The sequence below is a fragment of the Balearica regulorum genome, chromosome 4 (genome assembly GCF_011004875.1).
Source record: "Balearica regulorum gibbericeps isolate bBalReg1 chromosome 4, bBalReg1.pri, whole genome shotgun sequence".
Lineage (NCBI taxonomy): Eukaryota > Metazoa > Chordata > Aves > Gruiformes > Gruidae > Balearica > Balearica regulorum.
In genome coordinates this window covers 67,806,464-67,818,752 of record NC_046187.1, presented here as the reverse complement: position 1 = coordinate 67,818,752, position 12,289 = coordinate 67,806,464, and the positions used below count along the sequence as shown (strand labels likewise).

Sequence of the window (12,289 nt, the reverse complement as noted above, 5' to 3'; positions counted from 1 at the left end):
TCTGAAGACAAGCTCCCTATGCTACCGCTCACATGCTGTGAAGCAGGAGGTGGTCTATGGACCGCTACGATCTTCTGACCTTCAAATGCCATGCAAAAACATGAGATATGCAAGTCAGAGGAGAGGGCAGAGGGCTGAAGTGCTTTCTTTCTTACTCCAAATACTCACTGATGGATATTTTGCAGGAAGGAAAATTTGGACATTTGGCATCCAAATAACTGAGCATTATGACCCAGTTCTAGCACCTGTAGGAGCACCGAAATGCTTTGAAAGCAGGGGGTCACCATGTCTTTATGAACCGTTTCAGCATCTCTGGTCTACTGGCTTATCAAACCTGGCTTCGTCTCTTCACCACTCATTGTTCAGAAAAGCCTCCTGCCTTCATTCTCAAGTGACAGCAATGGGAAAGAGATGCTGTTGAGTGTCACTCAAGGTGACAGGTTCAACATTTCACAACGTCAAGCTCTATGTTAAACACAAGCCTGAAATGCCTTCAGACCTAAATCCAGATCTTTTATAATTCCTCTGTATGTTCTAAGATCCCATGCAATAAGGCTTGTGCAACTGAGAGTCCAGTGGAGGGCTACAAGGATGATGAGGGGACTGGAGCATCTCTCGTATGAGGAAAGGCTGAGAGAGCTGGGTCTGTTTAGCCTGCAGAAGGGAAGACTGAAAGGGGATCTTATTAATGCTTATAAATATCTAAAGGGGGGATGTCTAGAGGAAGGGGCCAGACTCTTCTCAGTGGCGCCCAGTGACAGGACAAGGGGCAGTGGGCACAAACTGGAACACAGGAAGTTCCATCTCAACATGAGGAAAAGATTTTTTACTCTGAGGGTGACCGAGCACTAGGACAGGCTGCCCAGAGAGGTTGTGGAGATATTCAAAACCCGCCTGTATGTGATCCTGTGCAACCTGCTCTAGGTGATCCTGCTTTAGCAGGGGGGTTGGACTAGATGATCTCCAGAGGTCCCTTCCAATCTCTTCTGTGATTCTGTGATTAACGTATTTTGCACTAAAAAAAGATTTTTAAAAAGGCATATTTTTGACACCTACTAACAGACGCCTCCTAATAATCACATAGTATCAAATGTACTTGTGAATTCAATATAGTATCGGTTGTCATTTTAACCTCAGTTCTGATCCTTTGCACAAACAAATTTCTCAAACAGGCAGTGATGAGGGCTGGAACAGTAGCCACTTTTAAAATTTTTTGTAATTTTTCAAAAATTGATTTGTATGCTAGCTTCTCAGTCTCATCCACACATTTTAATGTATGACTCAATCCAGTGTTTTATTCTATTACATGTATCTACAGATGGTTGAGGGGAGAAAATCTAGGCATTCAAACTAGTTAATTGGTGACATTTAGAGAACTAACTACTGCTTGATTTTTTTAATAACTCTAAAGTTAACATATTTGTTTCCCAAACGTTTGGGATAATTTTATAGAAGCACGCCAACAATCAAAAAGGCGTCTGTTGTCTCTCAAGCAATCAGATTAGTATTTAAATACACAGAAGGGATTATGCACTCATTCTGTGAAGGCACTTTAAAGATTTTTTTTTCTGTTTTAGAATTCCAAAAATGAGCTAAAGAGAGGCTATTGCCTTTCTGTAAAGAAACAGGTGACTCACAAGCTGAATTTTGAGGATAAGGTTGACTGAAATAGGAAAAAAGTAAAAGTTAGGGAGTGTGGAGATGTCATAGTTTGATCTTGTGAAAAAGCTTTAAAAATCAAAGTCTGAGTAACACTGCTTTCATCTTTAGGTGTAAACTCTAAGCTCTTTCTCTTTATTACTTTTTAAAGAAGAGAAAACCAAAAATCTTGCAAGGTGGAAATAGAATTTACCTTCATTAGAACTAAACTGCTAATTTTGGAATCACACAATGGGAAATTTTTATGACACAAAATGATAAATTCCCCAAGGCTACAGCAAACTTTATAAGGATGCATACTAAATCACTCAAAAAGTTTTAATATGCATATGAAAAGTTAGAGGATGTAGTTTGCCTTTTTATTTGAACTTACTAAGGGTCTTTTCAAACAGTTCCCACCAGGTGATCTGTCAGGTGGGATTAGCAGGACAAGAAGGGAGAGCCCTGAGTTGCATGAATTCAGATCCAACTGACAGCCAGAGCTCAGGTAACTCCTCGGTTTTGTGCAGGAGGCAGAACCCGCAATTTTGGAGAAACATGATTACTCCTTAAACGTCTCTGGATAATTTAAAAACATAAATAAAAGTACTCTGATTATACACCCTTGGATTTGAAACTTCATTCCCCGCCACCTGCCTGGCCACCACGGAGGCAGGCGGTGGGACTGCTAGTGCCTGGCCAGCCGGGGTGGAAGTCAATCCCCAATGCTGCTTAAATAGTCAGTCCCTGTTGAGCTCGTGCCTGCCTCCTGGACCATACTGGTGATGATGACTAAGGTCAGGTTTTCAAGAACACAAGGGAATTGAGGGAATTGTCTAATTCTTTCTTCGCTGCATTTGGCAGGTGTTCTAACAACCTCAGTGGGAAAAGACTTATGTCTCCACCTGCTTTTGAAAATCGCACCTTAAATGACTAAGTTGGCAAGTCCTTACTCTGCACCATGAAACTGGTGAAAAACACTCATTGACTTCAGTAAGCATCAAAACAAGCTCTTAAGACTTACAGCTCTGAGCAGTCTAACTGAAGTTAATGTCAGTATGAGCACTGAGTATGGGAGGATGACAGCCTTTATACTCATGTTGACTTTTGAAGGTGATCCAAGTAATCAAAATGACTTGAGACTTTTTCCTTTTATAAGAAATATTAAATTGTCAGACTTAGATCAAGGGTCAGACTTTATAAGGCTTTCAAGTTCTCCCATAAACTATCTCATACAAGTAATTTCAAACTGTACTACTTAGTAAAAGCAGTTTTACTTGTCAAATGAAAATGAATATATAGTCTTATACAGTATTGCATATGATAAAGTATCATATAACTTTCAGTTGTAAGAAGGGACAAACAGCAGTAACACCTCCTTGCCTGTAATTCAATTCTCTTACTCAGAGATGATTTAAAGGGTAATCCAAAATCTCTCTCTTGGTTGTGAGGATGTGCAAGTAGCCTGGAGGGCTTGCTCCCCTCCATGCCCTTCCCCTGCCCCTGGTATTTTCCTCTGTGCATTTAAAAAACAATTAGGACTTCTTTATTTTGTGCTGTAGTTGTGGGCTTCACTCTCAAACTGTTATCAGTGGAGCAGGATGGCTCTTTAAAGAGTTTGGACATGGCTGGCCAGGGGACTGATCAGCTGTCCTCTGGCTCCTGAGATAGAGAATCAGCTCCTGTGCAAGCTCCAGAGACTGTGGACGGTCCTTGGGAGAGGTTCATGGTCAGGAAAAGGACCTCAGTGTGGTTTTGAACGAGAAGCTGCTCGAAGCCTCCTTTGCCAGACAACAACACATCAACTATGCTGATGCGTTCTTAGGAATCAGAGGGGAAAAATGCTGTTCTATGTTGAACTTTGAATTTTTTTTCATTTATTTTTAAATTTTAATTTTTTTTAGAAAATAAACATAGACTGTTAAAACACAAACATCAGTTGTCAGACAGCTCTTCATGAAACTGGCCTCTGTCCTCCATGTGACTAGTTCAGCCAAGGAAATAAAGCAATCCATTAAAAGCGAAACTTAAGGGAACCTGGGACAGGAACAAATTCATCCACGCAGCAACTAGGCTGCAGCAAGAAGGAACCAGCTAATGAAGATAAAACCCTGACAGAAGAGATTGAAAAAAAAGAGAGCCATGAAGCCAAGCTTAGGGGCAGGGGAGGAGAGGATCTATTTCCCAATGAGACTAATAAGGATTCTCAGAGCCTAGGGCAAACCAGAAGACAGGTAGCCTAAAGGCTGAAGAAAAAGGCAGTGACAACCACCATCAGTGACAGTGAACTCTTGACATGGCCATCAGACTGCATTGCTAAAGCACTCCTGTGGGGAATTTGCCATACAGGGTTGTCCACTGTTACAGTAATTTTTCTTCTGCAGGACAATTCAAACACAGTGACATGTGGGTAGCACAACTCAACTGTATCAAAAACACGCTGGGAATTTCATCCACTTCAATAAAAAGATATTTATTATTACCTGAAAATTACTATTCAAACATCATATGCTACACTATACCAGCTATATCATTATATACCAAATATCAAGGCTGCTGAGTACCTGAATGAAAGGGAAGAGCAGTCCAACTGCGAAGTTGGAGAGCCAGTTGACTGTCCCAGCTATCATGAACGCGGCTGGCCTCTGCGACTGCTGGAAAAACTCTCCAGTGAGGACAAACGGAATCCCACCTGAAACAAGTCCAACAAGTCAGTGGTTTTAGCAAAGTACCTCTGCCAACAGCTGTTTCACTTACAGAGATGAGCATGCTCTGCGCCGCACACCTCAGTGACTAGCACTGCTCTCCAGCTCTCTGCTCAGGTGTGGGTAGGGGCTTCCGAGCCAGTAACATGTCATTTGTCAAAATCGTACTTCGGAGAAGTGACACTTCCCTCTTTCACACCACCACATCTCCTGTTTTACATCCTTTCAGTGATGGCAAGCAGGTAAGAGAGCAGTAACTCTACACAACAGCTTCTAGAGTACCATGTGACGAGCCATTTAATAAAAATAAGAATGATTGTTTCTACTAAAATGCTCGAAATTCTGAAAATTCAGAAATACTCCAAAATACTTTTAGACCTTAACAGTTGGAAAGATGGCTCCAAAGAGATTAAACAGTATTTTTTTATAATTATTACCCACTTTACTTCAGCAATAAAAAAGGCAAAACATTTGCTTCTCTATGAGCATACTTTTCATTGATGCTTATTTAATACATTCCCTTACTAGCTATACTGCTGGCACTGCTGGCAAGGTCTATTTCTCCCATCAGCCAAGGACTCTGACCTCCATAATACCAAGCTCAGTTAATACCACATTTGTCACTCGTGTTTCCTTCTACTTAGGCAGTGGACTATTTTGTACAGCACTGGCATATTGCTGGCCTGACAATAACCCCCAGGGAACAGCTGTCTAGTAGCGGAAAGTCTCAATTTATGATCTTTGGCTTCCTTCATCCCAATGGCATATTTCAATAGAAATATTCAAATTTTTATAGAATAAAACATGGATCGTATTTGCTGATTGGCTACATATTTCAGTTAATGTTGCACATTAGACATGCATTTACTTGCAGAATTATTTCACCACACTTTGGAGAACTGTAAACCTAGTAACATCAAATCAGGTCTTCAGTATTCTGGTGCTACCAATTTCTGCCTCTAGGTCCTCATGTCTGCCTGTACTGTCTGCCTCACCACTTAGCTTTGTAGGTGAGATCCGTGTACACACATACTATGTGAGTATTTTCTCTGGTTTAAGCATTTTAACAAGTTAGTGTGAATAATCAATAGCATACTAATGGACACGCTTCCTCTCAAAACATCTATAACAATCCTCACACAATATATATATAAAAATTAAGATAAAAACGTCACCAAAGACTTATCCATCCGCTGGATCTTACTGCATGTTTTTACTTGATCTCTGTGTTTATCTTTTGCACTGCCCTTACTCTTGGATAGTTGTGAATACATCTGTAAGTGCTTTATAGCGACACGTTGTCATGTAGCCTCTTGTGCTCAATACCACATTTAAACACCAGAAACTATCCTATGAGTAGTATAAGATAGGAACTTGTAAACACGTAGCCGGACATGCAGATGACACACAGTATCAGATAATTCTCCATTCCAGATGCAGAGACCATGAATATGTGCATAAAAGAAAGGCAACATGATGCACCAAACGGCTATATATATGTTAGTACACATTACTCTCCATCATCAGCTAATGTGACTTTCTGTGAGAATGTATCTACAATGGTAGCAAAGGCTTCAAGCTGAACTTTCTGTCCCAAAGACTGCCAGTATAAATTACACCAAAAGACATACAGAGCAAATAAATGTATTTACTCCTACTTTATACATAGGAAACTGAGATACGGAGACTTTAGGCCATCCAAGTCGTAGTTTAGTGTCCTTCTAAAAGCCATACGTAGTGTCTGAATTCTGTAGCTAAAAAAGTGACCTCTCCCAGTAGCACTTTGAACATGTAGAATAAGCAGTTGAACAGGCACAATTTATCGAAATGCAAACAACATGTGGTCTATCAATCCTTGGTGGCTTCCACTGCCTGTTCTAGCATACACTTGGGATTTGGGTTCAAATCCTATGATATGGCAGGCAAAACAGCAATCACATCTGATCTGTCACCATCTGTTTTAGGTCTCAAATGCCACATGAGCCAGTGGTTTGCCAGAGCACTTGCCTCTTGGAGAATGGAACTGAAGGACTGGAAACACAGAAATCATGTAAGATGATTTATTTATCATCATTTATTCTGTCATGCCTTTGCTGTAGGACAATCTACAGAGGTGTTGCTGTTCTTGTCAGTATAATAAAAAATGCTGTTCGACACCCATTTCAGAAAATACACATTGTACAAGAGAGGAAAAAGCCAGAGGCAAAAAGAAGACAAAAAAAGTACAAAAGGGCAGAAACATATCAGAAAGCATAAATGTTATGGAAATAAAAATGCATGGGCACTATCTTGGAAAAAGGTTCCTTGCAATTCAAATGTAATTTCTAGATACATATTAATCACCACTAGAACTTATTATTAGTCACACTTGCCATAAAAGCTCTTCAATCTAATTTGAAAAATAATCAATTAATCTACTCATGGTAAAAATAGTATTTTGCACAGTCTAAAAAAAAAGATATTAGCAGCTGCTCAGAGTTCTTTCAAATGTTCTGTAGAGGAATGGGAAGGTGGCACAGACAGACCTCCAGACTTCCTCATGGCATAGACAAGCATCTTGATAGCATCACAAAGCAGAGAAAGTCAGTTTCTGTAGAGGGATAACTTAAGATAAATTATATTGAAGAACCAAGGAGCCTGAAAAGAGAAACCGAATGATGCCAGGTCATTGCTGTATAGTGCTATGTGCCTGGAAAACCAGAGCCTTGACCTTACTAAGATGCAGAGCAGAGGATGCAAATGCCTGCGAAGAGCTACACCACTGTGAAGAACACGCTCCACAACTGAGTGAAGTGAAAAAGAAATTAAGGCAACCTGAAGGAAAAATGTAAAGGCTCAAGACACAAACAGTGACAACACCTAAGATCAGCTGAATTGATAGCTCCACGAGTCCATCCTCAGCCATTTCACGATGTCAGAGATGTGTTCAAGGACCTCTCTTCTCCTGGAACTTGTCTTTATCTGAGAAAGAAATTTGGGTGCAGGAAGCTGTAGTATGCTTTGACTAGGTCAGTTTGGATCCGGGCTGCAGTGTGCCACTGCTCAGTCTGTGGATGCAGGCTTGGTCCTCCCTCACTCTGTCTTTACAAAATTCCAGGACTTTACAAATTTACTTTTTGAGTAGTTGAGTCATGACAACAATATGGCATGTCACCAACCATTCCTTACAGAGTGAATCTTATTGCAAGGTTCTCTACATAATCACTACGCTAGAAATACACATACTTGGAAACCGCAGCCAGAGTCATCCAACCAAACCACTGTATTTTTTGAAACAGTCCTTTTGTCATGGGTTTTGTAACTTTAATATGTGTTTGAACGTGGGTGAAATAGAACATCAGTTACTTTTTTTGTGAAACTTTCTCATAAGGGACGAACCTGGCATTAGCATTTCCCATGGAAGGCTTTCCACACAATTTTCAGTGAAACAGCTTTATTTTAGCTCTGATCATAAAGCCAAAAATGTATATTAGAATTTCCTGTAGGAGTTTTTCAGCAAGGTAGCTTCTGAACATGAATTTAAAGAGGTAATGCACTGACCACAATAATTATAGTGGTTCATTTCTAATACGTCGTTCCTTTCAGCATTGCAGTGAACATAATGGAAGAAGCTCTTAACAGTCTTTCTTTAATGGCACTAGAGTATACCTGTTAGCATGCTGCATCTACTGGAAACTGCAAATTTCTGACTGCAGGACTTGTATATCAATGGGCTGGTTTAATGAAACTAGATTAAGCCCACATGACACAATTAGAAATGCAACAATACTTCTATATCTGTGTATTGTATTCATTTTCCTCCGTAATTAGTCCAGTTACACTTAGAATCAATGTCATTTGCTGGTAAACATCCAGAATCTCAACCCAATAGTCCTTTACATGTACACAAATAATATTCTTGCTAGACACGCTACAGATTTTCAAATATATAGTTAAATTTGCCCAAGTATCAACATGTTTTCTTACGAAAAATTAAGTACGCATATTTACTGTTTTGTTCTGTAGGCAGTTACAAATAAACACTGCTTAGCAGATGTTACTCAATTCAGTGCAAAAATCTGCATATAAAAACCATGAAGAAAGAAAAAAAATACTGAGATCCTCACTCTGGTTTTATCCAGTACCTAACTGGGAGTTGAAGTCATGGCTATATGTATGATTTATGAAATGAAACTGTTAAAAGAATAAATGCCTAATACAAATCAGGGAGATTTATTACATTGGTAAATCGCCTCTAAAGGCGATGGAAACTTTGCATCCTGAGGACAAAGAGAGAGGAAGGAACTCAGTCCCTGAGCCAGCAGCTCATCTTTCAATATACACTCAAGACAAAACTCCGGGTGTTCAGGCCGTGGCTCCACGGCCAGCCATGGGGTTTCCAGCCCCACCAGGAGGGACCATCCATGGCCACGCAGCCTAGTGGCCTCCTGCATGACTCAGCACTTCAAATTCTGCCCATACAGGAGGGCAGAGTCTGGAAATCCTGAGAGCCCTGATTAGGGCAAGAGCTCCCAGACTTTCCAACTCCATGTTTTGAGAGGAGGAGTCTTCAAAGTTAGATATTTTGAGAAAATAGGCAATTACTTTGCAACAATGTTCTGTTTTGCGAAAAAAATGTCTGTGCAGCTCTAGACAAGATCAAGCAAAACAGCTTTTGACTGCAAAGCCAGGCATGTAGAGAAGACCAATAAATCCTGATAGGGTTGGGAGATAAAGTACTATCTCAATGAAAGGCTTTGGTATTTGCAATTCAAGGAGCAAAAGACAACTCTAGAGAGCAGCTGTGGGAGAGGAGCAATGGAAGCAAGACAAAGATCCCGGAAGAAAACTGCTGGAAAAACAACCCAGTATTCTTCAGTGAGAAAGCAAAAGGCTGTTAGTTTCTACCCACACCTTAGCTATAAAAACCAAACAAATAAAAAACTCGAACAAATGAACTAAAAGCCAAAAAAATCCCCACCAAACTCACGGGAAAATATACTGGCAGGAATACTGCCAGCAAGGGATGCAATGCAACTACTGAGTTTCTTCCATCTCTATGGGTCTATACAGATAGTATAAGAATTTTGCAAAATACGTATCTCAGTCTTTAAAGAGGTGTTCTGTAACTTGTCAGGTTATTTTAACTTGTACGTTGTATTTGACAGAAGAATACCCCACCGAAACCCAGCATTACATAGCCAGTTGTGACAGCGGCATTGCCCAGCTAGTCCTGCTGAGAGAATTGGGAGCAGGAGGTGTGATAGGGGTGCACCAAGTCACAACTTCTTGCTACAGACTCTGCTATCTGTCTCCAGCTCTTCGCCGGAGAACTGTTGATCTCAGCTACCGCAGAATTAAGCAAAACAGGCACTTCGCTTGTATAAGACAGTATAGCTCATTAACCACATTAATTTGCACCATTTGAAGAGCATGGTCTTTTCTGCCATAGATGAAAGCCCACTTGAATAATGAACATTTAAAGCTTAGTCAGTCTATGGCAAACCAAAAGTGCAAACCTTTTTATTAGAAAACATAAATAATATAAAACCTGACAAAAGCCAATAATATAATAATTAATACCTGTAGTTATTAACAGTCTAGTTTTTAATACAATATTTTGTGGAAAGAGCTTTTGCATTGATTAACTGGTGTGTTGGTTTTGCGTGGCAAGGTTTTGGTAGCGGGGGGGCTACAGGGGTGGCTTCTGTGAGAAGCTGCTAGAAGCTTCCCCTGTGTCTGATAGAGCCAATGCCAGCCGGCTCCAAGACGGACCCGCTGCTGGCCAAGGCCAAGCCAATCAGCGCCTCTGTGATAACATATTTAAGAAAGAGAAAAACAGTTAGAGAGTGCTTTTGCAGCCAGAGAGAGGAGTGAGAAGATGTAAGAAACTCTGCAGACACCAAGGTCAGTGCAGAAGGAGGGGCAGGAGGTGCTCCAGGCGCCGGAGCAAGATTCCCCTGCAGCCCGTGGTGAAGACCATGGTGAAGCAGGCTGTCCCCCTGCAGCCCATGGAGGGAGGATGAGGGGGTGTAGCGATTCCACCTGCAGCCCGTGGAGGACCCCACGCCGGAGCAGGTGGAGACACCTGAAGGAGGCTGTGACCCCGTGGGAAGCCCGTGCTGGAGCAAGCTCCTGGCAGGACCTGTGGATCCGTGGAGAGAGGAGCCCACGCCAGAGCAGGTTTGCTGACAGGACTTGTGACCCCGTGGGGGACCCACGCTGGAGCAGTTTGCTCCTGAAGGTCTGCACCCCGTGGAGGAGACTCACGTTGGAGAAGGCCGTGAAGGACTGTCTCCCGTGAGGGGGACCCCACGCTGGAGCGGGGGAACGATGAGTCCTCCCCCTGAGGATGAAGAAGCGGCAGAAACACCGTGTGATGAACTGACCGTAACCCCCACTCCCCGTCCCCCTGTGCCGCTGGGGGGGGCGGAGGTTGAAGCCGGGAGTGAAGTTGAGCCCGGGAAGATGGGAGGGGTGGGGGGAGGTGTTTTAAGATTTGGTTTTATTTCTCATTCCTCTACTCTGTTTTGCTTAGTAATAAATAAGATGAATTCCCTCTCTAAGTTCGGTCTGTTTTGCTCGTGATGATAATTAGAGAATGATCTCTCCCTGTCCTTATCTGGACCTGTAAGTTTTTTTTTCATTGTACCTTTTCTCCCCTGTCTAATGAAAGAGGGGAGTGATAGAGCAGCTCTGGTGGGCACCTGGCCCTCAGCCAGGGTCAACCCACCACCACTGGCCTTTGGTTTAGCATCTATAAAACCTGTTACTCTAACAGCATATAGAAAGCCACTTCTGGAGGTATTTTTAACTTTGTTGGTGCAAGGTAACCCATGTCTTTCAGGGGAAATAAATAAACTAAGCAATGGTGCAGATCAAAAATATTGATATATTCTGTTGTAACATCATTAGTTTAAATGTTAATCCTTGGTTCTCACTAAAATGGTTGACATACAACAAGAAGGCTATTAGCTAATGAGGAAACCACACAATATTCTTTCTACATCCATTTAGGTAACTATTTCTAAAGCAGATATTCCATGTAATTTTGTAATGCAAAAGACGTAAGAATACCCTTATCTGAACCATCTGATAATTTCTTTTCCAGTGAAATTCTCCCCCTCTTGAATAATAATTAGTGCATTTTCCTATAATTTTTAGTTCTATAAGGCAGTGCTCTCAAGCAGAATTTTATGAGCATTTACTGACTGAATCATTTTTCTCTGAAAAGTTGTTTAATGAAGGCAAAATACTTACTATGTAACTGATGAACCCAACTAATTTCAGTACTTTTAAGATAACATTCTTTACACAAGTTATAATAATTTATTTTAAATACAGCTGTTTCCTAGAAGCCTGAGTAATATCTTCAATTTTTAATAGCTTTTCCTTTTTTGCCTTTTTTATTGTAATAGAAACCAGCAGTCCAGACATAGGCCATTCTGCCAACTGCTGTACAAGTCCAATATATCTTTTTTTTCTGCTTTGGTAACACTTCAAATCTGTGACTTTTTTTTCGTTATTGTTATTTTTTTGTGTTGGCTTTTTTTTTTTTTGTAAAAACATCAACATTAAATTTCTACTGTGGTATTTAGCAATATTTCTTTTTGCTTCACCATTATAATTCTGAGTAACTACTAAAAAATAAAATACAATTAAAAATACACTCAACTTTTTAAACTACATGTAAGTAGTCTTTTAAACATTTGTGCTATATTTTCAGGCTCACTTTATCATATCAGAACCCTAATTATAGCCTGACTTTCTGTTCTGCTATATGAACATGAAAAAAAAAATTCTTTACTGAGCTATGACTAAAAGTCTTTCTGATATAATTAATTTTATAATTATGCTCAGTAATAATGATGATCAGACACTGATTAACTTCACTTCTGTTAATATTACATTATTAAAAACAATGATCTCAATGACAAGATCAACGATGAGGGAGTTTTTACTTTAAT

The 12,289-nt window shown here is 40.5% G+C and overlaps 1 protein-coding gene across 5 annotated transcripts in view; it reads right to left on the bottom strand.

Moving 5' to 3' along the window:
* The window catches only part of SLC2A9 (solute carrier family 2 member 9), a 130,595-nt gene that overhangs the window by 18,153 nt on the left and 100,153 nt on the right, over positions 1-12,289 (bottom strand). For 4 of the 5 annotated variants that reach the window (XM_075752484.1, XM_075752483.1, XM_075752487.1 and 1 more), the window contains one exon: positions 4,203-4,330. In XM_075752484.1, coding sequence (XP_075608599.1) covers positions 4,203-4,330 — 128 coding nt within the window. Of the gene's footprint in view, positions 1-4,179; positions 4,331-12,289 lie in introns of all 5 variants that reach the window. The other variant, XM_075752485.1, reaches the window with a different exon arrangement.